General features: G+C 44.0%; 1 protein-coding gene across 2 annotated transcripts in view; it reads left to right on the plus strand.

The window, feature by feature from the left end:
• DISP3 (dispatched RND transporter family member 3) overlaps positions 1 to 27,524 on the plus strand; it is a 225,566-nt gene that overhangs the window by 125,805 nt on the left and 72,237 nt on the right. For both annotated transcript variants that reach the window (XM_082274320.1, XM_082274321.1), the window contains exon 11: positions 26,193 to 26,315. In XM_082274320.1, coding sequence (XP_082130446.1) covers positions 26,193 to 26,315 — 123 coding nt within the window. The remainder of the gene's footprint in view (positions 1 to 26,192; positions 26,316 to 27,524) is intronic.

A 27,524-nucleotide genomic window follows, 5' to 3' on the forward strand; every position in this document is an offset into this window, starting at 1 on the left:
GTGCAAGCAATGAGGAAAGTCCCTTTACTTTTTTGGCTTGGTAGTCTCAATATATTTTAGGTATGAAGCCTTCCAGTGCTGTATGATATTTATTTTATAATTTGCATTGAGACCCCTATTTCTTTCTATGTTTGGTCTCAGCTGATCCCCCCCCGCTGCCAAACAGCACTTGCACCTTGCTGGTGATCTAAAGTGCTGTTGTAGTATAAATAATGTTCTGTTGCTGATTGATACAATTTGCTATCACAGTATATTTTTTTTTTTCTGGTGAAATAAAATGTTCTTATGGTGTGATATAATTTTTATATTACTGGTTGATATAATTTGCTATTACAGTGCGATATGTACTTAAAACTATTAAGGAAAGAGGAAGGCGCCTCTATGTACAGTGTAAACCACTTAATACATGAAATTAAGAATCACTTACATAGTCATAAATGAAAGCAGGCATGATGGAACATCACAAAGATTCATTCACGGGGCTCCCTTTTCCAGAGCCGTCCACGCATGCCTCGCTCATGGACTGCAGGTACATAGTGATGTCACGAGGCGGTAACGCATTTCGGAGCATGTGCAGTAACGCTCCTTCCTCAGACCGATGGTGGAGAGAGGGACTCCCCCTCTCCACCATCGGTCTGTTGAAGGAGCGTTACTGCGCATGCTCCGAAGCGCGTTACGGCCACTGTGACGTCACTACGTTCCTGCAGTCCACGAGCGAGGTTTCCTTATTTTGTACCTTCTGCTCTCTGGAAGAGCGGCCTTTGGGACAGCAAAGACACCATTCATCCACACAGGAGGCCAACATTGGGTGCTGAAAAGCCTGACTGCTCCCACAGAAGCGCCCTGTGATTCCTATATATTTGCACTTATAACTATTATCATGTTCTGTATAGCTTGTAGTAGTTGGTCACATTCAACTGAACTTGCTCTATCATGTTAAAGTAGAACTATAGGCAAAACTTATTTTTTTTTTCATTTTGGATTAAGTTAGGGAGGGTTTTAACCTGTTGGAATTTTTTTTCCCACCATCTCTGTCCCATTATGGAGATTTCCCTTCACTTCCGGTCCCATAGCCAAAAGGGAAGTGAGAGGAAATCCCTGCAAATTAGGGGAATTTTTTGGAGACCCCCCAGGTCACCAGAACTAGTGTTCCTATTGGAAGTTTTCCCCTCTATTACATTTTAGGGGACAACTCAAACATTTGGGATTTTCTTTACTTTCAATGATAATAGTAAACAGAACAAATAGACAGGGTGAATCTCCCTAACGGGGACACAGACAGCAAAAAAAAAAAAAAAAAAAATGGACGAGTTCTAATCCCTCTGCACACTATCCAAAACTAAATAAAAACTTTTGCCTTTATTTATACTTTAAAGTGGAACTTTAGTCAGAAAATGAAGTCCTGCTAGATGACTTCAGGTTGGCCCCTTTTGCAGGTACAGCTATGTAAAACGTTTAAAATAAGTGTCTATACTGTTTAAAATGCAGTAAAACAATGTCTCACCCTGCTCTGCACATGCTCAGTTGCTCCCTGTTTTTAGGCACTGTGTTGAATTTGTAGAGGCAGATCTGCAGTGAGCCTAATGCCCCATACACACGTGCAGATTATCTGCAGACTTTTGTCTGCAGACTTACCAAAACCATATAATATGAGGTCAAACCTAAACACTTTCAATTTGTATGCAATCCGGCAGGCCCTTGCACTACATAGAAAAGGTAAGTCTGCAGACAAAAGTCTTCAGATAATCTGCACGTGTGTACGGGGCATAAAGATTTGCTGCTGCTCAGGGGTTCTGGGCTTCAGCAAAATCGCAGTCTCCAGCAAGAAGAAACAGGAACAATGCTGGAGGCAATTTTACAGCACACACTAACTTTGGTAGCATAATTATTAATGTGGAATGTATGTTCCTTGCTATAAGTTGTTATGGGTAAAGTTCCACTTTAAGAAGTTTTTGTAGCTTATCCAAGCCATCCCTTCAGTTCTAATGAGAATAAAGAAGATTCCCCAGCATTTATATCCACAGAGGTAGTAGTCACCCTTATCCAATCACCATGGAATTTCAAGGCAGAAGTTGATTGTCCAAGAACAGGATGGGAAGTGTGAAACTTGGTGTCAGCTAGTCTGCAAAGGTGTTAATCCTTTGAGTTAATTTATAATCCTTTCATATGTATATAGTGTCAGGAACAATTCAGTACTGTCCGTGATACTTTTTATATTTGCGTTAACATACAATTGTTCAGGACAAGCTTTCGGGGTATGTCACCTTCTTCAAGGTCCAAGTAGTACTAATATACAATGTTTTACCAGAATGTTAAGTAAGACAATCTCGGAGGGGTAAAAAAAACCCACAAACCTACACAGCAATGGTAATTAAACTAGGATAGTTAGTGAATCCCAAGGCATCCTTTGTGTAAATGCTAACCTGACTAAAAATGTGGATATAATGGAGGAACTTGGAATCATCAATTTGTCAGATCATAAACTTTCTGAACCAGAAATAACAGTCTTCTCCAAAGCCCTCACATTCTGCCAAACCACCAAACTGGATCATTTACAAGTATTGTCAGATATGGAGGAATTCTTCCCGAGACTAGAGGCTCAAAGAATATTTTACCACTTCCTTACTGGGCACCTAAACCCCCTTCCTGCCCAGGCCAATTTTCAGCTTTCAGCGCTGTCACTCTTTGAATGACAATTGCACGGTCATGCTACACTGTACCCAAATTAAATTTTTATCATGTTTTTCACACAAATAGAGCGTTCTTTTGGGGGTATTTAATCACTACTGGGGGTTTTTTTGCTAAAAAAAAAAAAAAAAATGTTGAAGGAAAAAAAACAAACACTTTTCATAGTTTGTTATAAAATTTTGCAAACAGGTCATTTTTCCCTTTACGGATGTATGCTGATGAGGCTGCACTGATAGGCACTGATAAGGCAGGACTGATGGGCATTGATGAGGTGGCACTGGTGGGCACTGATCAAGAGGCACTGATGAGGCTGTACTGATAGGTGGCATTGATGGGTACTGATAGGCAGCACTGAAATGTGGCACTGATAGGTGACACTGATGGGCACAATGGACACTAATAGGTGTAGACAGAAGGGGGGGGGGATATAATGGTTTGCCATAACAAAATGTGCAGTTGCCTACATCCCTATGTGTGAATATATAGACAGGAAAGAGAAAATGGGACTTTGATTGAGGTGCAACTGGACATGTATAATATATACAGATTTTATTAAATAAATAAATATAATGCAAGAACACTGTAACATATGCGTATACAAAGATAAGGCACACAGTAGATACAATAGTACACTAATAGGTGTCACTGATGGGCGCTGATGGACACTAATATGTGGCAATGATGGGCACTGGTAGGTGGCACTGATAGACAGCAATGATAGGTGGCACTGATGATGAGGCACTGATGGGCACTGATTGGCAGCACTGATGGGCACTGGTAGGTGGCACTGGTGGACATTGATAGGTGGCATTGGTGGGCACTGGTAGGTGGCACTGGTGGGAATTGATAGGGGACACTGAGAGGTGGCACTGGTAGGCTGCAGTGGCTCTCTGTGTTTGGGACAGATTCCCATGTACACAAGCCGGTAATCTGCTTTATTTTTTGCTGGCTTCTGTTTACATCACATGATCAGTTGTCATTTGCTGAGAGCTGATTGTGTGATAAGGGGGCTTACCCTTATCTTTGATCAGCCGACTGATGGACTTTCTGATCACAGAGCGCGCCGCCTGTGCCCCACCGGGGTCATACAGGCAGAGCATGCTTGGGAGGACGTACATGGAAGCCCTCCTGGCAATTTAGGCCCACACTGTAGCCTTTAAAGAGATTAACAGTAATGTAAGAAATACTATAACAGTTGAATGGGACAAAAAAAAAAAAGAGCACCAACTTCACACCTCCACAAGGACTGGGTTGGAAATGTTAAAATAGCATTATATGCAGATTGCATTTGATTTACTTAAGGAAAATAAACTGTGCACTTTGCAAGTGCAGTTGCTCCAAAGCCTAGTAAATGAGGTGAAGCTTCACTTTGCAAAGAATACCCAATCACATGCAAGGAAAATTAATAAAAAATTTATTTTTGCTTGCACATGATTGGATGATAGAAGTCAGCAGAGCTTCTTCTCATTTACTAAGCTCTGGAGCACCTGCACTCCAGAGCTTAGTAGGTGCTCTACTGAACTTGCAAAGTGCACAGTGTATTTGCCTTTAGTAAATCAACCCCATTGTGTTGAAGGCCCCCAACTCTGTTCAGATATGGTTGTTCCAGTTTGACATAGATGGCCTCTTTCACACCTCGTGTGAACCAGCTGTCCTGTCCTCAAGTTTTGCACAGAACAGCCCGGATTCTCCTTGTCAGGTCCCCTGCTGGCTCTGCTGCTCCTCCCTCTGCTAAGTGCCCCTATAGCTTGCTATGGGGGCACTCATGCATGCTCACCCTCAAGCCTGGTCTGTGTGTCCATAGACACACAGAACGTGGCTAAGCCCCGACCCCACTCCCTCCTCACTGGCTGTGATTGACAGCAACAGGAGCAAGCTAATGGCTCCTGCTGCTGTCACTGAGCCAATGAGGAGGGAGAGAGCTGGTAGAGAAACTGCTCTTGTTTACATCGTTAGATCGAGATTAGGCTCAGGTAAGTATAAGGGGAGGGGGGTGAGGGGGCTAGCTGCACACAGAAGGTTTTTTTAGAACCACCTTGAAGAGGAGCTCCAGGCACCTATCAAAAACATTAAAGTCAGCAGCTACAAAATGTAAAGCTGCTGACTTTTAAAAAACAGCCACTCACCTGTGCACTCAGCCCAGCTGTCTTCATCCTCTGTCCTCCCTCGGCAGCGCTGGCAACTTCACTATGGGCTACCTGTCAGTGAGTGTCCCAGAAGACTGCAGGGGGAGGGAGGAGAACTTCCATTGCCAAGCGCATGGAAGAGGGAGTGGGTACCTGCCAAAATCGGGTACCTGCCCCCCCGCTTCTCAAAAAAAAGTGCCAATTGTGCAAGAGAAGCGGGGGACGAGTCCTTTAACCACTTTAAGACCGGAAGGATTTGCCCCCTTAATGACCTATTGTGTGAATCGGCACTGCATTACTTTAACGGACAATTGCACAGTCGTGCGACGCTGTACCCAAATAAAATTGACGTCCTTTTTTCCCACAAATAGAGCTTTCTTTTGGTGGTATTTGATCACCTGTGTGATTTTTATTTTTTGCGCTATAAATAAAAAAAGAGCGGCAATTTTGAAAAATACACAATATTTTTCACATTCTGCTATATGACATTCTCAAAAAGAAAAAAATTTGAAAAAAATTTAACATTTTTAGGCCAATTTGTTTTCTGCTACATATTTTTGGTAAAAAAATCGCAATAAGCGTATTTTGATTTGTTTGTGCAAAAGTTGTCGCATCTACTAACTATGGGTAAGATTTATGTCATTTTTATTGTTTCTTTTTTTGTTTTTTTTTACTAGTAATAGCGGCGATCTGCGTTTTTTGACTGCGACATTGCAGGCGGACAGATCGGACCCCTAACTGATATTTTTGACACTTTTGGAGAGACCAGTGACATTACTACAGTAATCAGTGCTAAACATGCAGTTTCTGTAATAATGACATTGGCAGGGAAGGGGTTAACCCTGTGGGTGATCAAGGGGTTAAATGTGAGCCTAGGAGAGTGATTCTAACTTGGGGGGGGGGCGTGGCTTCTGAAATGACCATAGAGACATGTGATCCTTTATAGAAGGATCACAAGGGGTCTATGATCATTTCAGAGAGAAGGACGGTCGGCTGTATTTACAACAGCTGACCGTTCTTCTCTCTCAGCGGCGAGCGATCTCAGGTGTCAGACGGCAATCGGAGCCTCCTGACCTGTTCATCGGCTTCCTCACTGCCGTGTGGGGGCGGACGCACGCCGCCAGCGGTGCACGCTTGCCCCTAGCTTCCCACGCGCGACTGACGTAGTTCTACATCGGTTTGCGCAGGAGAGCCACCCTGCCGCAGTAAAAAGGCGGCGGGTGGTCGGGAAGTGGTTAAGCGGAAGTTCCTCATTTGGCTTTTGGGTGGAAATGTTTTCAGCACTACAGAACAAGTTAATTTGAATGTGACTTACTACTATTAGCTATACCATGACGTGGAGGGATGAGAACCTTCACAGACATCAATTACTGTAATGTCATGATACAGTATGATATGCTACTTCTCTGTGATATAACGTGCTGTTGTGGTGAGATGTAATTTACTATTGAAGTGACACTTGTGACTAATTATATAATTTGCTGTAATGGCATAATAAGGTATCATGTCTGTTGCTGGGTGATGTAATTTGCTGTGGCAGTGCAATATGAATTGCTTATGTTACTTTACTTAATTTTTTAATCTTGTGATAATGTTCTCCTAAAAATGTTCAGTTCAGAGCCATAAATATTGTGTAGAAGGGAAATCAATTCCCTCTTTCCTTTTTTTTTTTTTTTTTTTGCATGAAATGCATTTAAAGCCCAACTCCAGGTTGGACATTACCCACTCCAGTTTTTGGGGCACCCTGCTTTATATCCCCTCCAACTACCTTTATTTTTTAAGAAGAAGGGAGGCGGCTATTACATAGAAATTGCAGGGAGAAAGGGGCACCCTCATTCCAATAGAATTTAGAAAAAATCCTTCATATGGATTGACCACAAAGCAGTGAGGCTGAGGAACCCGCCAGTAGGGGGCGAGGGACGTTGACTCACCCAACCAAAACCGCGGGAGCAGAGAGCCAACACTGCATGAGTGTCAAACAATGAAAGGAAAAAATTGGGCCATGGGGGATGGGGCCATAAAAATCCCCAATGGCCCAATTTTTTCCTTTCATTGTTTGACACTCATGCAGTGTTGGCTCTCTGCTCCCGCGGTTTTGATTGGGTGAGTCAGCGTCCCTCGCCCCCTACTGGTGGGTTCCTCAGCCTCACTGCTTTGTGGTCAATCCATATGAAGGATTTTTCCTACCTTTATTTTTTGAGTACAGACTCCCCCATTACACCAAGGTCCTTATCAAAGTCCCCTTTGCTTTTTACATGAGGGTCCCTATTGGAAGTCCCCATTACAGCAGTGCCCCTTTACATCAGAGCCCCCTCCCCCCACACTTACTTTAAAGTCTCCCAATATATTAGGGTCCCAAGCAGAGTCCAGGACATATCTTTTTTTCCCTGGGGTCTTCTGTCTAGTCCCATGACACCATGGGGGGCAGATGGTTATGGTTCTCTGCATGGGTTGCATGTTATGGGTCCAGGTTAGCTTGAGGGAGCACCCCCAAGGGGTTTGCTTATGACACCCCGGGCTCACAGAAAGTGGGTTGAATGGAGCTGAACATTACTCAACCAGAAAGACGGGCTGCATTTGACTTCAAAGTGGTTAGTCAGTAGGGGACAACACTGGAGGGAAGGTGTGGGTTGCAGTGGGAGTTTCTTTCTAGTTAATTTTTATTGTGTACTTCAGCAAGACAGAAAGTCTTACAAAATGGGAATAATATCAAACACAGAGGTGCATCCGATAATACCATACAGTCAGAGCAGAAAGACATACCCGGAGCTTGAAGGAAATGATAAGCATAGGGCATACATGACAGGGTGGAAGGAAAACCAGGCAGTAGGGGTTAAATTAGTTGTTGGAATATGAGAGGTCAGGACTCTTACCTTATTTGCAGAGCAGATGAGGTGATGGAGAGGAGCAGAAGAGAGAGAAGTTGGAGGGGAGAAGTGAAGGGGCTTTACTTGCAGACTGGAGATCATAGGAGAAACGTCTCTCCTGCCCACCCTGGTGATGCCGTTTTCTGTTGTTCTGCTAAGGAGGTTGGACGTTGGCGGCAGGGCTGTCTTTAACACAGGGCAAAAGGGACAGCTGCCCCGGGCCCAGTCATTGTTATGGGGCCCAAGGCAGCTTCCCCTTGAGCCCACACTGCTTGCAAATAGTTGATAAGTGGATTCGGGAGGGCTCAAGAAAATGTTTGCCCAGGGTCCAATCAATATTAAAGACGGCCCTGGTTGGCGGTTGGGGTCCTTAAAGAGGGTCCAAAACATGGTGTCGAACGATAAAATGGCGGGACCCATCTCAGGTGTGGAGTCCTATGGTTGGTCTACTTCAGTCTAGACCGACCGGGTAGTGTAAGGTGGTAGGGGTCTGTGGTCAGTTAGGATAGTCCTCGAGGCGGTGTTTTGGCGGCTGGGGACAGAACTTAACTTAATGGTACCACAGACTAGAAAAAGTTGTGAGAGATGGTATCGTCAAGGATCTGCAACAATTCTTTGATTTGGATTTGTTTGACTGTTTTATTTTATTCCTGGTATTTATGGTTTTGTTTAATAAAAGGCTGAACCGGCATTTAATCCCAAAGCTGAGTTAGTGTTGTCATTTAAAGGTAAAGGGGAGGTTGGGTACTGATCCAGGTAATATGGTTAAACAGGTGGGATCTGAACTACCCTAGTCATGGTACACAGCATGTTACAAATACAGAAATGATAAATGGAGACAAAGTTTTTACAGCATGTAATAAAATGGTGGTCACAAGACTAAAAATATCAACCCATCGTGGGAGAACTCTTACTATAAATGCTTGCCATAACAGTCATGTAGACATGAAATTACAATACAGGAGTTGCTTTTCTATTTTTTTTATTTTTATTTTGCCAGTGCTGGGCTATTTATTTATTTTAACCACAGTTTCCTTTTAAAAACATATTTTCTCGTTGATCATTATTTTGTCCCTCAAACCAATAGCTGAATTCACTAAGCTACAGAGCATGCATTGTTTGAAGCCTGGCTTATGCTACTAATGCAGGTTGTGCATTGACTTTATGGCATGCCAAGCCAGCTTAAACACCCCATATTTTTGGGATAGGGCCCACAGCAAGGAAATAGAACTATTCTTTTTCTGAGCACAATGTCTCTTATTAAACACGTGCTACCTTTACAATTGAACACATTCCGGGAGATGACCTTCCCCTTTCACCAAACAATCTCTCTGACCCGTTCTAGGGAAGGTTATCTCTCCAGAGTCTGTCAATATTACATTCACTTAGCCCATTTAATGCCACAATAGAGGTGCTGCATCGGTCAGCGATCGGTCAGCACTGAAATAGCCATGACATTTAATTTAGATGGAAAAAAGAATCGTACAACAGATTCTAATTAAATATATGCTATGGGTTGACCTTCTTGCAGGTTAAGGCAGAAGCTTCAGTGCTGAAGAGTACCTGTCTGGCATATATGGCCCAGAAAGCCATTTTGTGGCTCCAAGAGAGCTCTGTGATATGTAATAAATGCCAATTTTTAGGAGTGACATTTAATTAGTAATGTTTTTAAAGCTCAACTCCTCACCATTGTTTTAAATAATAAGGGCACCAGCCAGCTTAAAAAGATAAAAAAGCAGATCAGGCGGTAATCCAAAGTTTTCCCCCAGTAGTTTTTTGATGCCTAGCGTCATTCAACCTGAAAGGTCCTGAGCCCCGAGGAAGCATCACCACGGCATCTTTCAACATCATCAGATCAGCACTGATCTTTGCATTTCTGATAAAAAAAGTTTCATCTTTTGTCATTAAAAAGCCAATTTTTGATCTCCAGGTAAAGGAGTTGTAAAATCTTAAAGTTTTTCACCTTAATGCATTCTATGCATTAAGGGGAAAAACCTTGGTATCAGGACAATATCCCCCTGGACAATATACCCCTGAACAATATCCCCCCGGACAATATCCTCCCGGAAAACATCCCCCTGGACATAATCCCCCCGGGACAACATCCCCCCGGATAATATCTCCCCGGGATAACATCTCCCGGGCAATATCCCCCGGGACATAGGGTTAGAGGGTTAGGGTTAGAGGGGGGATATTGTCTAGGTGGATATTGTCCAGGGAGGATATTGTCCGGGGGGATGTTGTCCCAGGGGGATGTTGTCCGGGGGGATGTTGTCCGGGGGGATGTTGTCCGGGGGGATGTTGTCCAGGGAGGATATTGTCCGGGGGGATGTTGTCCAGGGAGGATATTGTCCGGGGGGTTGTTGTCCAGGGGGGATATTGTCTGGGGGGATGTTGTCTAGGGGGGATATTGTCCGGGGGGATATTGTCCTAGAATCAAAACCTTCTTGGCTGCAGCTGTCCCCCCAGAGTCCCGTAATTCTAAACTGAAATCAAACGTTCCAGTGATGAGCACAAGCCCACCTGCTGTCTCGGGTCCTCATTGGATAGATCGATAGAATCAGTAACCATTGGCTCCCGCTACTGTCAATCAAATCCAGTGACACAGGAGCAGGGGACGGGGCTGAGTCCTGCTGTCTGTGTCAAGGGACGGGTGCCCCCATGGAAAGCAGCTCTCTGTGGGGGCACCCGATGAAGAGGAGGAGCCAGGAGCGATGTGCAAGTGTGTGCCAACTGTGTGCAAGTGTACCTAGAAGAATTGATGCTGATTTGAAGCCAAAGGTTGGCCACACAAAATATTGATTTGATTTCATTTCATTTACCTTCCATTTTGTTAATTAAAAAAAAAATAGCAATTAAAGTTTCTATTTCTGAAAGTATTCTTCATTTACAGCATTTTTTCACACCTGCCTAAAATGTTTGCACAGTGCTATATGTGGTCAAAGCCATCAAGATTTACATAATTGTGTCATCTCTGAACTGGCATCTCAGTCCAGGAAGATGGTCACCTTGAATGATGCCTGAGCAAAGCTGTCCCTATCCTTTTGGAGAGAAAAGCACATCAAGGCATCGTCAGGGGGAACACCATGATCACTGGGAAAAGAAATACATATTTGAAGCGTTACATTGACACATTACTTACTATGCATCCACTCAACATGGAAATATATCTGATGCTCGGTTCCACTTCAAGAGATACAGAGATTTCAAAAGCAGTTCATGTATCAGGGCACTGGGGGGAGGGGAGGGAAGGACAGAGCTGGAAAGTAAATTTGGTTTATTAGCACTTTTATAGCACTACCATGGCATGGCACCAAGTCTGTGAGCCCATAGAGCCTCCTGAAAAGCACTCTGCTCGGAATAATCTCTTCCAATAAACGTATTGATGTTTACTTTTGCTGCGCCGAGGCTTTCAATAAGCCGCAAATTGATCAGGTCAACGGGCTGTTCTTTCAGTGAGATAATTGGTCACTTTGGGGCTTTACCCACCTGTCCCAGAGCGATATCATAGACGGTATTCATATCAGCCCATGGTAAGCATATTTAACGCTGCTACTTGTGGGACCTGGAGATTGAGCTGCGTATTATGAATATACCACACTTAATGAAAGGAAAGGCTTTTGAAGTTATAGAAGTTGATCTTTCAAATATTATTGGTAAAGATATTAAAAAGTTTAGAAATCCTCAGAGCTGCCTTACTTATTGAATGGGAACAAATACCAGGCCGCGTACGCCTTGTCATCTGAAGGAAACCGATGCTGTATGAAACTTTATGAGATCTTGTTCAGGTGTTTTCAAACTTTTCATTATGAGGGCCACATCATGTATTTCACAAATATTTGCTGGCCAAAAAAGATCCCCATCAGAGTCCTCCTTACATCAGGAACCCCATCAGTGTCCTCCTTACATCAGGATCCCCATCAGTGTCCTCCTTACATCAGGATCCCCATCAGTGTCCTCCTTATATCAGAATCCCTTTCAAAGTCCCCCTTACTTCAGGTTCCCCATCAGAGTTATTCTTATATCAGAGTACTCCCTTATATCAGGAAGCGGGCGACCGCCGCAGCAACCAGCGTGGAACACGAGGCGGCGCCATACTGGAGCTGACATCAGCGGGAGGAGGTGCTGCTGTGGACGGGGGTGGTAACGCATTTTGAAACTACTTTTTCTTCCTCAGACATTTCCTCATTTCAAAATGCGTTACCACTCTCATCCACGGCAGCACCTTCTCCCGCTGACGCCAGTTCCAGTTCGGGCGCCATATTGCGCTCTACGGCCGCTTCCTGGTGTCTCAGCTCCAGCCACCCCCACAACATTGGAACCGCCACTGACAAGGAACTCACGAGAGACACCCCACCCTCAGCCGTGATTTATCCATTTACATGCCTGCTTGTATCGACTAACATGTTAGTTGCCAATTATTGCGATTTCAGTATCCCTATCAGAGTCCCCCTTATTCCAGGTTCCCCATCATAAGGAGTTCTCCTTATATCAGAGTACCCCCTTACATCAGGATCTCCATCAGAATTTTCCTTACATAAGGGTCCCCATCAGATTTCCCTATATATGAGTAGACTTTTTCATCAGGGTCTCCATCTATACATCACAGCCCCCAACAAAGCCCCCCTTTCATAAGAGTCCCCATCAGAGTCCCCCAGTGCACATTAAGAATCCACTACTGTCCACCCTAGCTGTGGGCTGGATAAATTCTTGTTCTGGGCTGGATAAGGCCATGGGACCATTGGAGACCCTTGATCTAGGTTGCTCATTTAGAGCTGAACTTAGGGGAACTTAAAAAACTACCCTTCAGTAGGGCTCCCCCCCTACCCGCACTGCCAGGTTCAAATTCTCATTTTTTTCCAGGAGGGACAGTAAAAAAAAGTTTTACTTACCTTATCTTGCTCCCGCAGGCTCCTTCAAACCAGTTTCTGTTTGGTACGTGATCTATCGGTTTCACTCTGACATCATCACATACAATGCAAGACCAGCAGTCCTGCATTGTAAGTGAGGACACTGAGGGGCTGCCAACAACAAACAGGACAGGAGGGAAAAGGAGAGCACTTACTGTCAGGGAATGGGGGATAAAAGTGAGTAAAATTGCTTTTTAATGGTACATTAGACAAACATTTGCATGTAACCCTTGTAGTAAGTACTACCCTTGTAGTAAAAATCTCTCGATGTGCAAAACTGATAGAGACATAACCCAAGCGACTTACAGCTGTAATCGCAGCAAAAGGTGGCGCTACAAAGTATTAACTTAAAGGCGCTGAATAATTTTGCACGCCCAATTTTTCAGTTTTTTATTTGTTAACAAAGTTTGAAATATCCAATAAATTTCATTCCACTTCATGATTGTGTCCCACTTGTTGTTGATTGTAAAGTGGTATATAATAAATATACAATATATATATATATATATATATATATATATATATATATATATATATATATATATATATATATACATACATATATACATAGTTTCAAGGGTAGATATGGCACTCTATGCTTGAAGTAAATGCCCAGGTGCTTAACCACAAAGAAATCCAAATAAATCTAAAACTGGTTTAAGGACACTCATGGGTCTTGCAGAGGAGGAAGATCAAAAACAGCAGTGTTTTTATTGTCAATGTTTCGATGAAGCTCAGTCCTTCTTTCTCAAGATTCTCTTAAGAAAGCTGGACTGAGCTTCATCGAAACGTTGACAATAAAAACACTGCTGTGTTTCATCTTCCTCATCTGCAAGACCCATGAGTGTCTCTAAACCAGTTTTGATTATATCCATTAATCCACAAATCCAGTGAGCTGGTAACTGTTGCCTGTTCTGCACCCTTGCCAACTACCCTGTTTCTGAGCAGTTCCTTCCTAAGTTATGGTGGAGAGTTCGAGTTGCTCTGTAGTTCTGTCTTTGGGTGACAACAATGCTCCGCCATAGGTATAGCATGGTATGCGTTGTCACTCCAGAATAAGAAGTGTGTTATTTGAAGGATTACCAAATGAAAATAAAGAAAAAATATCTGAAAAGAAAACAAATTTGGCCACCATATCTAAAGACTAGTAAGCTGCAAAAATATAAAATTATGATTAATGACCCTAAACCAAGAGTCCACCCTGCGCCTCGGCAAAAAATATGTGTATGTTCACAAGAAACTTATACTGCCGCTGCTGTTCATTACTCAGTGAAAATCATATATAAACAACTAAACACAGCGCTATAGACTCCTTATAGTTAACGTGACTAAACCATATACAGTATATGATATATATATATATATATATATATATATATATATATAAATAGACAAATAATAATAAATAAATTAACAATCCAAAAAATGTGTCTTCTTTTAGTGGATGAGTGAATTAATAAAGTCCCAGTGCCAAAACACTATAAAAGATCAAACGAATCAAAAAAATAACCAAGTGTCCAGTGAAAGAACGGGATAAGTGCTCAAAGTTAAAAACATCCAGGTGATTCCTATGAGCTGTGCCTTCTGTGTTAACACCCCCCCCCCCCCCCCCCCAAAGTGGATCCACTTACCAGATGGTGTGGACCCCTAGGCAATATTGCATAAGGGACTAGCAGGCTTAATACTGGTAAGTAGGTGTAGATTGGGCCCCTTTGGTAATCTTTGGTCTCCAATGCTCTCCAATGCAATATAAGGAAGAAAGATCCCAGATAGTGTAATACGTTCCAATGACTTTATTAATTAAAAATAAACATATGGATGTACACTTACAATATAGTAGACTTTCATAGGCTCATCAAGTAAGTAAAAAGGGCTCCTGGAGGCTAGGACGACTAACCGTAATGCGGTTAGTATACCATGCAGGGAAAGCGGCGTGCGTGCCAGCGCACTTCTGCTTGCGTTCCACTGCCCCGGAAGTGACGTTGACGTAGCTGTGAAAACCGGAATATAAATATAAAATTGTTGTTGTTTTTTTTGGATACACTGGAATTTTGGATGTATTTGGGAAAGGTGAAAACCTTTGCCAGGTATTCTTCATGCTTTGTAGCACTGGGGGAAAATCCCCCTTAAGTTCTATTCCAGTGAGGACACAGGAAGTGAATTTTGAATAAGGGTTCTTACCCTTACCCACTCCAAAATGTAAAAGAGTATATCTGGACTCAGCTATCCTTTATTTGGATTAACTGTAAATAGTGTGTACCAATGGCAAACTTAAAGGTTTTAAACAGTCATTCAAACCAAACTAATATTTAATTGTTTGGTAGATGCTGGGGAACTAACCACCTGACAGGGAGAGAATACAAGTGAATAAAAGCACACACATAAACTGTATTAGTTAAGGCTTCACTTGCGGGTGCACCGTGCAGGGACCAGCAACTGAGCGGAGGTGGAGGACGGGAGCCGAGGCAGAGAGCGGCGGCGGCGGCGGTCAGAACCCGCCTTCCTTAGTGCCTGGAAGAAGAGGAGGAGGACCGTCCGTGCCCAGTGAGGAGGAGGAGACATCCGTCCCAGTGTGTGTGTGTGTGTATGTGTCAGCAGCTGTGAGTAGAGCAGCAGCTGCAAACAGGGGGAAAGCTGTGTGACTGTACTCTGTAAGAAATCAATAGCTGTTTGTCTGTACTGCGACTGACTGCTGTGTGACTGTCTCTGCAACTGAGTACCTGGGAAGTCTGGTAAGTATCCTTGCGACTGGTGAGTATCCTTGCGACTGGTGAGTATCTTTGCGACTGGTGAGTATCCTTGCGACTGGTGAGTATCTTGTGACTGGTGAGTATCTTTGCGACTGGTGAGTATCTTTGCGACTGGTGAGTATCCTTGCGACAGGTGAGTATCCTTGCGACAGGTGAGTATCCTTGCGACAGGTGAGTATCCTTGCGACTGGTGAGTATCCTTGCGACTGGTGAGTATCTTTGCGACTGGTGAGTGTCCTTGCGACTGGTGAGTATCTTTGCGACTGGTGAGTGTCTTTGCGACTGGTGAGTATACTTGCGACAGGTGAGTATCCTTGCGACTGGTGAGTATCTTTTGCGACTGGTGAGTATCTTTGCAACTGGTGAGTGTCCTTGCGACTGGTGAGTATCCTTGCGACAGGTGAGTATCCTTGCGACTGGTGAGTATCTTTGCGACTGGTGAGTATCTTTGCGACTGGTGAGTATCTTTGCGGCTGGTGAGTGTCCTTGCGACTGGTGAGTATCCTTGCGACTGGTGAGTATCTTTGCGACTGGTGAGTATCTTTGCGACTGGTGAGTATCCTTGCGACTGGTGAGTATCTTTGCGACTGGTGAGTATCTTTGCGACTGGTGAGTGTCCTTGCGACTGGTGAGTATCTTTGCGACTGGTGAGTGTCCTTGCGACTGGTGAGTATCCTTGCGACAGGTGAGTATCCTTGCGACTGGTGAGTATCTTTGCGACTGGTGAGTATCTTTGCGACTGGTGAGTATCTTTGCGACTGGTGAGTATCTTTGCGACTGGTGAGTATCTTTGCGACCGGTGAGTATCTTTGCGACCGGTGAGTGTCCTTGCGACCGGTGAGTATCTTTGCGACTGGTGAGTATCTTTGCGACTGGTGAGTATCCTTGCGACTGGTGAGTATCTTTGCGACTGGTGAGTATCCTTGCGACTGGTGAGTACCTTGTGACGGGTGAGTATCCTTGCAACTGGTGAGTATCCTTGCACTGGTGAGTATCCTTGCGACTGGTGAAGTAGCTTGCGACTGGTGAGTATCCTTGCGACTGGAAGTATCTTTGCGACTGGTGAGTGTCCTTGTGACTGGTGAGTATCTTTGCGACTGGTGAGTATCCTTGCGACTGGTGAGTATCCTTGTGACTGGTGAGTATCCTTGTGACTGGTGAGTATCCTTGCGACTGGTGAGTATCCTTGCGACTGGTGAGTATCCTTGCGACTGGTGAGTATCTTTGCGACTGGTGAGTATCTTGCGACTGGTGAGTATCTTGCGACTGGTGAGTATCTTGCGACTGGTGAGGATCCTTGCGACTGGTGAGGATCCTTGCGACTGGTGAGTATCTAGTGACTGGTGAGGGTATTAGCGACTGGTGGGTACCCCAGGTTTTGTACCAGGGAAGTTAGAGGTAGTGTAGGTAAGGAAGAGCAGGTCGTTAACATTATCCCCATAGAGTAGAGGGTAATAATGTCCGACAGGATTGGGGATGCCACTCAGTGCACTTCTTGCGGCATGTATGCGTTCCTTGATGAAACAATCGAGGACGAATACTGCTGTGCAAGATGTGAGCGACTTGTTGCTCTGGAAGCCCACATCGTGGATCTAGAGAACACAGTGACAAGACTGCGTGGCATCTACAACCTGGAAAGGAGCTTGGACTTTACCCATCAGGCGCTGGCAGGGGTCAGCATAGAGGAGGAAGGAATAGAGGAGACGCAAGCAGCAGAGGTACGCAGCTGGGTGACTGTTAGGAATGTTAGGGGGAGGAGAGTCAGGGAGGCCAGTCCTGAGTTGGTACACCCTAACATGTTTGCCGAGTTGCAGGTTGAGGGGGATATCAACTCAGGGGTGGCAGAGCTGGAGCATGCGCCCTCCCCCAGCTGCCAGGGGAGGGACGGCTCCAGGAAGAAGGGGGGCCGTAACTCAGGAAAGGTTAGAAAGGTTGTGGTAGTTGGGGACTCAATTATCAAGAGGACAGAGAGGGAAATCTGTAAAAAAGATCTCGTGAACCGAACAGTATGTTGTTTACCGGGCGCCCGAGTTCGGCACATCGCAGATCTGGCAGACAGATTGTTGGGCGGGGCTGGGGATGACCCAGCGGTCATGGTGCACGTGGGCACTAATGACAAAGTTAAAGGTAGGTGGAGGATCCTTAAGAACGATTTCAGGGACTTAGGTAATAGATTGAGGAAAAGGACCTCCAAGGTGGTTTTCTCTGAAATACTGCCTGTACCTCGAGCCACACAGGAGAGGCAGAAGGAGCTTAGGGAAGTTAACAAGTGGCTGAGGAATTGGTGTAGGAAGGAGGGGTTTGGGTTCCTGGAGAACTGGGCTGACTTCTCAGTCGGCTACCGGCTCTTTAGTAAGGATGGGCTGCACCTTAATGGGGACGGTACAGCTCTTTTGGGGAGAAAGATGGCCACCGAGTTGGAGGGGCTTTTAAACTAGGAGACGGGGGGGAGGGCTCAGAAATAGAATCAGTCAGGAGGGAGCAGAGGACTGAAGGCAGTTGTAGGGTCAATAGCGACAGTAGGTCAACAACATCAATTGGCGGGTCTGTGCGGGAGAACAGCAGACCAAACAGAAATAAACAAAACCGCCAATCACGTTTAACTTCCGTAAAACTAAGAGGGGTATATGCTAATGCCAGGAGCCTAGCTAATAAGATGGATGAGTTGGACATGTTAGTACATGAGGAGGACATAGACCTTGTGGGAATAACGGAGACTTGGTTCGACCCCTCACATGACTGGCTGGCCAATATCCAAGGGTATTCGGTGTACCGGAAGGACAGGGTTGGTAAAAGAGGGGGAGGGGTATGTCTCTATGTCAAGAACAATATAAAGGTGCTAGAAAGGAGTGACATTACGGATGGGATGAGCATGGATTTAGAATCTGTGTGGGTTGAACTCGATAGGGAAGAAGATAAGGGAAAAGTAGTTGTGGGGGTTTGCTATAGGCCACCTAACCAAGGGGAGGAGGTAGAGCTGGAATTTTTAGCACTAATAGGTAAAGCGGCAAAACTAGGATCAGTCATCATATTGGGGGACTTCAATTATCCCGACATTGACTGGGAAGAGGGGACTGCACACTCGCATAAGGCCCGGCTATTCACGGAAACCTTACAGGATAACTACATGTCGCAGTTGGTGGATTCCCCTACTAGAGAGAATGCTATCCTGGATCTATTGATCACTAATGACCCAGACATAATCTCGGAGGTAGGAGTCCAGGACAACCTGGGCTCTAGCGATCACAGGATGATCACATTTAGTATAAATAACAATATAAAAAGGCAAGTGGGGAACATAAGAACCCTAAACTTCAGAAGGGCAGACTTTCCAAAATTGTACTCATTGATGGAAAGGGTAAACTGGGACCAAACCCTGGGATCACTGACCACAGAGGAAAAATGGGAATGCTTTAGAACAATATTAAGCAAAGGCATCTTGCAGTGCATTCCTATGGGGAATAAATTTAGAAGAGACAAAGCCAAACCTGGCTGGCTAAACCGTAGCGTTAAAAAACTTATTAGGGGAAAAAAATTGGCCTTCAAGAAATATAAATCAGAGGGCACAGTATCGGCCTTCCAGCAATACAAGGAGGAAAATAAGAAGTGTAAACACGAAATCAAGATGGCTAAAATCAACTTTGAGAGACAAATAGCGGAGGATAGTAAAAAAAACCCAAAGAAATTCTTTAAATATATCAACAGCAAAAAAACTAGGGCAGAGCATATTGCACACATAATTAGCGATGATGGGAGGATGGTTACAGAGGACACTGAAAAAGCAACCGTGCTGAATTCTTTTTTCTCGTCAGTCTTTACGCAGGAAAAGGAAGGGTACACTGACCATGACTGTATGGTTAGTAGTAATACACAGGACTTGCCACTATGGCTAACAGAGGGGGAAATCAGGGAAAGACTGGATAAACTTAACACAAACAAATCACCAGGCCCGGATGGCGTACATCCGAGAGTGCTCAAGGAACTCAGTATGGTTATATCTAGACCACTGTTCCTGATCTTTGCTGACAGTATTAGGACAGGAGATGTACCAGGGGATTGGAGGAAGGCTAACGTGATTCCGATATTCAAAAAGGGCCAGAGACATATCCCGGGAAATTATAGGCCTGTCAGTCTGACATCAATAATATGTAAACTTTTGGAGGGGATGATAAGGGACTATATCGTAGAGTATGCTAAAGATAACAACATCATCAGTAGTAACCAGCACGGGTTTACAAATGGGCGATCTTGTCAAACCAATCTCTTAGCATTCTACGAGGAAGTGAGCTGTGAGCTAGATAGGGGGAGACCAGTGGATGTGGTGTACTTGGATTTCGCTAAGGCGTTTGATACAGTTCCCCACAAGCGCTTAATTTATAAAATAAGGTCTGCAGGTATCGACAGCAGGGTTTGCTCTTGGATACGGAATTGGCTAAAAGGCCGTGTCCAAAGGGTAGTAATAAACAGCGCATACTCAGACTGGTCTGAGGTAGTAAGCGGGGTGCCCCAGGGCTCAGTCCTGGGACCAACCTTGTTCAATTTATTCATAAACAGCATTGAGGACGGGATCAGTAGTTCGTTATCAGTTTTTGCAGATGACACAAAATTGGCCAGGGCAATAACTGCACAGCATGAAGCAGATATCCTACAGAATGACCTGGACAAAATTACGGAGTGGGCAACGACATGGCAAATGAGGTTTAATGTGGAGAAGTGTAAGGTTTTGCACTTGGGGACCAAAAACATAAAAACACAATACACGTTAGGAGGGGAACCCTTGGGGGAATCAAAAATGGAGAAGGATCTGGGAGTCTTAGTTGATGATAGATTAGGCAACAGCATGCAATGCCAAGCGGCAGCTTCCAAAGCCAACAGAATATTAGCATGCATAAAGAAAGGGATGTATTCCAGAGATAAGACTATAATCCTTCCACTTTATAAAACTCTGGTCCGACCGCATCTGGAGTATTCTGTCCAGTTCTGGTCGCCAGTCCTCAGGAGGGATGTGTTGGAGCTGGAGAAAGTCCAGAGAAGGGCAACTAAACTGATTAGGGGGTTGGAGGACCTTACCTATGAAGAGCGGCTGCAATCGCTCGATTTATTTTCCCTGGAGAAAAGACGTCTGAGAGGGGACATGATAGCAATTTATAAATATCTTAATGGGGATCTCAGCTTAGAAGAAAAGCTGTTCATTCGAAGGAATTGCATGAGGACTCGAGGACATACAATGCGATTAGAGGAGAAGCGTTTTAACCTCAGGCAACGTGGGGGGTTCTTTACTGTTAGGGCTACAAGATTGTGGAATTGTCTACCACAAGAGGTGGTTTCTGCGGGTAGTATGGTGACTTTCAAAAGACTCTTAGACTTACATCTCAAGGATCAGGAGATTGAGGGCTATGTTAGATGATTACAGTCACACACACCTACACAGGTTGAACTGGATGGACTATTGTCTTTATTCAACCTCACCTACTATGTAACTATGTAACTATGTAACTATATGTAACTACGAAAGCAACTTAAGAGCAGACATTTTGAAATATAGGAAGGCCCATCCCTAAATATTTCTTAACGGCCATTCTGATGTTCTGATTGGAATATTTAATATGTCAATCTGACCTGAAGTGATATTTCAATTTTTGGTGCATGATGGAGAATTAAACCAGCAGAGAATCTCCTTTGTCTCACTGGGACCCTTGTGGTGAGATCTCTGTGCTGAGTTACCAGTTCTTCACAGCTGTCATGCCCATTATGAGGGCTTTTCACCCCTGCTGGACTTTATATTTATTTAGAATTATGATTTAGACCACAACGTACAGGGGTATACAATGTACAACATACAGGGGTATACAATGTACAACATACAGGGGTATACAATGTACAACATACAGGGGTATACAATGTACGGTTAACAGCAAACACACACACACATCATAGGTTGAACTGGATGGACTGATGTCTTTTTTCAACCTCACTAACTACATAACTATGATAAATATATCAGTAGGAACTCAGACACACAAGGATGGGCAGGGACACCCATAACTCCCAGGTAGACAGGATCAAGAATTATGGAAGAGAATTCCCACTTTTGGAGCCCACAAGACATTTAAAAAGCAAAGGGATGTCTAAGCAGTGGTGTATTTAGGTTTTGTGCTGCCCTAGGCCTGACTAAACTTGTGCACCCCCTAATTTACATATGACCCACCCCTTCCTGTAAAGGCCATGCCCTTTACTGTTTACGACCCACCCTGTCATCTGTGGACCGCAGACCACAAGTCTATCAGTGCCCATGAGCATAGCCTCATCAGTTCCCATACGTTCAGCCTCATCAGTGCCCATCTGTGCAGCCTTATCAGTGCCGCCTCATTACTGCCCATCAGTGCAGCCTCTTCACTGACCGCTTTATGGAGGTGCCAGACCAATTTGCCTCCTGGACTCTGCCCTCTGACCCAATTCACCCCATAAGACTGGCGCTATATTAAAAGTGTAGCGCAAGGCGGCGGAGACCCTTTTCATGCGGGAACCCGGGAGGAGGCTGTTTTTTTTTGCTGCCCCCCTGCAAAGTGCCGCCCTAGACCTGGGCCTTGTTGGCCTAGGCCAAGATACAGCACTGTGTCTAAGCATGCTGTGCCTAAACGTTAGCTAAAATATCACTTTTGGGTGGACTACCCCTTTAAACAATATAAGGAGAGTCCCTGACAGTGAGAGAGTGACAGGTCATAAAAGGAAAGGTTTACAGCCTTTGCTGCGAGTTCATTTAACATGTTTAGCTTCCATTCAGGTTTGCTTGAAGGCATCTGTTTCCCAAAAGAAGCCTGATTTTTCTAGACTTGTAGTGAGACACGCTATTCAATTTTTAATTCAGTTTCTCGCTTTTGAATCCTCTATAAGTGACTGAAGAGATAATGTAAAATAGAACAAAAAGTGGAGTTTTCCTTTAAGCTGGTGCCCAGGTTCCCCAGGCTGTCTGTCTTTTGCTTATTCATTTTGTGCAGGGTGCGTCTAGCCGAGACATGACGGGAAAGAAGCAGCAGACTCCTAAATCTTTCATCCACCTTGTGCCAGGAAGCTTAGATGAGGCATCCATAGTCTTATCTCAGATTTCTTTGCCAGTTCCTGTCTGCAGCTTTTATTTAAACCTTTCCTGGCCTAAAGCTTAATTTTCTCTCTGTTTCTCCTCTTCCTGAAACTTGAAACAAGAGAAGCAGGATGGGAGCACGTTCCAGCCCAAGGGAGGCTAGCTGAAATTAAATTATTGCTAACTGGCGTCTGTTTGGCTCCAATCTGCCTCCTCCTTCTAGACGACAGGATAAAAGTTACACCATAGAAGTGCTACAATTGGCACTTTTCCACTGCAAGTACCGGCTCGGCTCTACTCGGCCTTGCTTGGCCCTGCTTGGCCCGTTTTGCTTTTTCACTGCTGGTACCGCATGGTACGGTGTTGGAACGGTTCGGTACAGTACGGTATGGTTTGCTTTTCCACTAAAGTAGTACTAAAGTTAAGTGGGTGGGATAACAACGGGGTGGGGGGGATTCTCTGACCAATCAGTGGCTAGTAGTGACTGCATGCAAAGGATTGTGGGATATGGTACCAGGTATGGTACCTGTTGGAACCACAATCGAGGTGGTACTGTTTTTGAAAGCCGTACCGTTCGGTTCCATGCAGTGGAAAAGCGCCGCTGTACCGTACCGTACCGAACCGTTCCTACACCATACCATGCGGTACCAGCAGTGCAAAAGCACAAAAGCGAGCCAAACCGTTAGGTTCCATGCAGTGGAAAAGCGCCAAATGACTCTGGTTGTAAAGAACCTTTTCTTGCTTTGACCAAGGCAGCCAGTGAGAAAGCCCCTGGAGAAGACTTCTGAAGGCCTTTATGGTATTGGCTGTTATGGATTACTGGTGACTAGGCATATGTACATACATATATCCATTTAGAGGCCAGATACAATATTGGGCTCAGGTTGCTTTTAGTCAAAAAAAATTACATTTATGTTTTTGCTGCTTAGTATGGATATTATTTTTTCATTCTTGAATACTCTATAGCAGTGTTTGTTAACCAAGGTTCCTACAGAGGTTGATGGTGGTTCAGGGGTGATCAGTGAGTAGTTGCAGTTGGATCTCCTGTCTGACAGTGCATTCGTAATTTTGACACCATCACTTGGCACCACACTGACCTCCAATATACTGTAATTGACAGTCTTTCCCACTGACCACTAGTGTAAGGGGTCACATCTTCTTTGACCACCAATGTATTAGAGGTGCTTCTCCCCAGACCACTGTCAATGATAATGTAGATCTTGAATACTCTCTTGCAGTCTTTGTCAACCAGGGTTCCTACAAATGTGGCTATGGGTTTAGGGGGTGATCTGTGAGGAGCTGCAGATGGGGGTCCTACCTGACAATGCCTTCATATTTTCAACCAAAGTCACTCAGCAGTGACTAGGTGGGTCTAGTAACCATTAATGAAAGGGGCACCATACTGGCCTCCAAAAAACAAACTAACCTTCAGTGTAATGAGGCACTTCTTCACTGACCACCAATGTAATAGAGGTACTTCTACACAGACCACCAATGAAAGGTGGAACTTTTCCACTTACCATCAATCTGACAGGAGTGCTTCTCAACTGACCACCAATGTAAAGGGAGCCATTCTTCACTAAACATCAACGTAAGAGAGACCCTTCTGCAAAGACCACCAATGTAGGATTTATCTTCCCCCCCTGGCCACCCGGGTGGGGGGTGGGGGCAATGTAAGGGGACCCTTCTTCACTTACCGTCAATTTGAGGGGATTCTTCTCCACTCATCACCAATGTAAGTGGGTCCTTCCCACTAATCACCAATGTAAGGGAGCACTTTTCTATTGACCACTAATGTAAGGAGGCCCTTTTTCACTGACCACTAAAGTAAGGAGACATTATTTGAATGACAACCAATCTAAAAGGGCCCTTCTTCATTGAGCGCCAATTGAAGGGGGACACTTTTCTATCAAAAACTCAATGTAAGAGGGACCTTTTCCACTGACCACCAATGTAAGGGTCCCTTCTCCTAATACCACTAATACATTTTGTTTTGAGCTCCACTCATCACTTTATATTTTTACCTGAATGGGACTGCTTCAAGTAATTATTTGTTTTTAATTTGGTTTACAATAAAGTATTTATTTTTTTTGTGCAGCCAGCCTTAAGATCAGATTGCCTGCTGAAGATACACAACACCTCTTTTTCTGCTAGCAGAGATGGGGCTGTTTGGGTTAGTCAGGGATACATAGGCTACCAAAAGGCACCCAGACAAACCAGTAGAAATTCCAGTATTCTTTGCAAACTCTAGAGATACATCTTGCATTTTTTGTCAATGCTAATGTAGCCCTGCTTCCAGGGGAGTGGCTTAATGCAGGTATATCATCTTCAATTCAGTTACCCTGAACCTGCTCCAACCCAACTGACACTATTAGTTTGGTCATGGTAAAAGATCAAGACCACAAGAGATTGCAATAAAAGGTCAAGTTTACCGCACTTTGATTTGAAGTTAAAGAATGTACAAACAGAATCAAGAATAATGCAAGAATGTCAATAGTAATGTAGATCCTGAATCCCCAACCAATAACTTGAGTAGGGTTCAGCACTCAGGATCTGGAATACAAACCACACATATATAATGTATATACATACATATATATGCTAGAGGATTGTATTCTGTGATGATATAAACACACTGGATTTTTTAAGTAGATGGAGAGTGACCACAAATTAAGGTTAACTGTACTTAGAGAATAACTGCAGAATAAACAGTATAACAATACTAACTAAATATATGAGTGCACTCTGTGTACTAACGGGGGCCCCCTTTACACTAGATTGCAAGAGTCTCCCAGAGAGTGAGGCCTCACTAGTCTTCACCGGCAAGAAATCCTCAGGCAATCCAAGGAAAGTAATTGTAATCCAAGTAAAGGTGATCAATAACTGTAATCCCCAAGGTAGTTAGTAATTGTAATCCACTAAGATGAACGAGAAATAGATCTTGATGCGTTCTAATAGGCAAACAACCTGGTACTGTAAAAGGGCTTAAGGCCTTGTTCGCTCACCACGCACTATATATAACTGCAGTGTCCAGTGGAGATTTTAGAACTTAGTATGGCCTTCTACTCAAACAGTTCGGTAGTTCTGCCCTGACTCAGTGTAGATATGTAACAAATGGAGATGTAGATGCTGGTTGTCTCTCACCCAATACCGGGAGCTCCGCTCCGCGCTGCAACCAGGCCCCGCTCTGCTCAGCGACTCTCTCTTGGCCTGTCAGACGTCCTTCCGCTTGGTCACACCACCTGAGGTTCCTCTACACACACCGCTCGTCTCAGCTCCGGTGCCCACTACTAGGCCTCTGGCCTACTCCTCTGCGATTGGCAGCAGTTCTTCCCCTTCTACACAGCACGCTGTCCTTGAGGCAAGAGAGCGAAAGTTGATCCCGCCTCCCTTTATATAGACACTCCAAGCAAGCTCCACTAGTCACATCACTCCCTGGGGAAAGAGTCCTTTCGCATTGCAGTCTATGGTCCTGGCTCCTCCCAGAACTACATCTCCCATAATTCAAAGGTCACTGTCTTTGCAGAACTTTAATAACAAACAACAGTTTGAACAATACTAGCCGTGCGACCAGGCTACACTAATATACACAATAAGTAGGGAAAATGAAGACATACAATGCTGTTCTTTAGACAGATGTTAATTAGTCTTACTTTTAGATGAAAAATTTAAACTAGCTGTAAACATGCTGGATATGTCTATAGTTATATTGAAGCATGTTGTGCTACAAAGTGTTAATCCTGGAATTTTTTGTTGTCTCTTTTGAACAGGTTTATTCCAAGAGAAACCTCGCAGCCTTCAAAACAACATCCGGACCTCATCGGACAAGAAGAAGAGAGGCTCGTTGTCAATGGGGAGCTCACACGGAATCTTCAGTGACACAGGACATGAAGGTAATGACTACAAGGACCGACTGGTGAAACATAAGACAGCTTTGAACTGCTCTGGAAGTCTGAATCAGGAGCAAAAGTCTGTGCTGCAATAGTAACTTCTATCCTGTGCTTCATGTACTGATCTTGATGAGAGAGTAGACACAGAACACCCCTACAGCTAATTCCAAGTCTAACTATTTGGGGTTTTTGGTTTAAGAAGCTAGCTAATTTGCATTATATAATATTATATACCCAGCTTCCAGCTTCGGGTAAATGAATCATGTGTGTGTGCATATACAGTATATATATATATCAGTATATATATATATACATATACATATATATATATATATATATATATATATATACAGTATATAATATATATATATCAGTATATATATATATATGTATATGTATGTATATATATATATATACACACACACAGTATCTCACAAAAGTGAGTACACCCCTCACATTTTTGTAAATATTTTATTATATCTTTTCATGTGACAACACTGAAGAAATGACACTTTGCTACAATGTAAAGTAGTGAGTGTACAGCTTGTATAACAGTGTAAATTTGCCGTCCCCTCAAAATAACTCAACACACAGCCATTAATGTCTAAACCGCAGGCAACAAAAGTGAGTACACCCCTAAGTGGACATGTCCAAATTGGGCCCAATTAGCCATTTTCCCTCTCCGGTGTCATGTGACTTGTCAGTGTTAGAAGGTCTCAGGTGTGAATGGGGAGCAGGTGTGGTTAATTTGGTGTTATCGCTCTCACTCTCTCATACTGGTCACTGGAAGTTCAACATGGCACCTCATGGAAAAGAACTCTCTGAGGATCTGAAAAAAAGAATTGTTGCTCTACATAAAGATGGTCTAGGCCAGTGATGGCGAACCTTGGCACCCCAGATGTTTTGGAACTACATTTCCCGTGATGCTTATATACACTGCAGAGTGCATCAGCATCATGGGAAATGTAGTTCCAAAACATCTGGGGTGCCAAAGTTCGCCATCACTGGTCTAGGCTATATGAATAGTGCCAGGACCCTAAAACTGAGCTGCAGCACAGTGGCCGAGACCATACAGTGGTTTAAAAGGACAGGTTCCATTCAGAAAAGGTCTAGCCATGGTTGACCAAAGAAGTTGAGTGCACGTGCTCAGCATCGTATCCAGATGTTGTCTTTGGGAAATAGACGTATGAGTGCTGTCAGCATTGGTTCTGA

The sequence above is a fragment of the Pelophylax lessonae genome (genome assembly GCF_965119305.1).
Source record: "Pelophylax lessonae genome assembly, chromosome: 12".
Taxonomy (NCBI): Eukaryota; Metazoa; Chordata; class Amphibia; order Anura; family Ranidae; genus Pelophylax; species Pelophylax lessonae.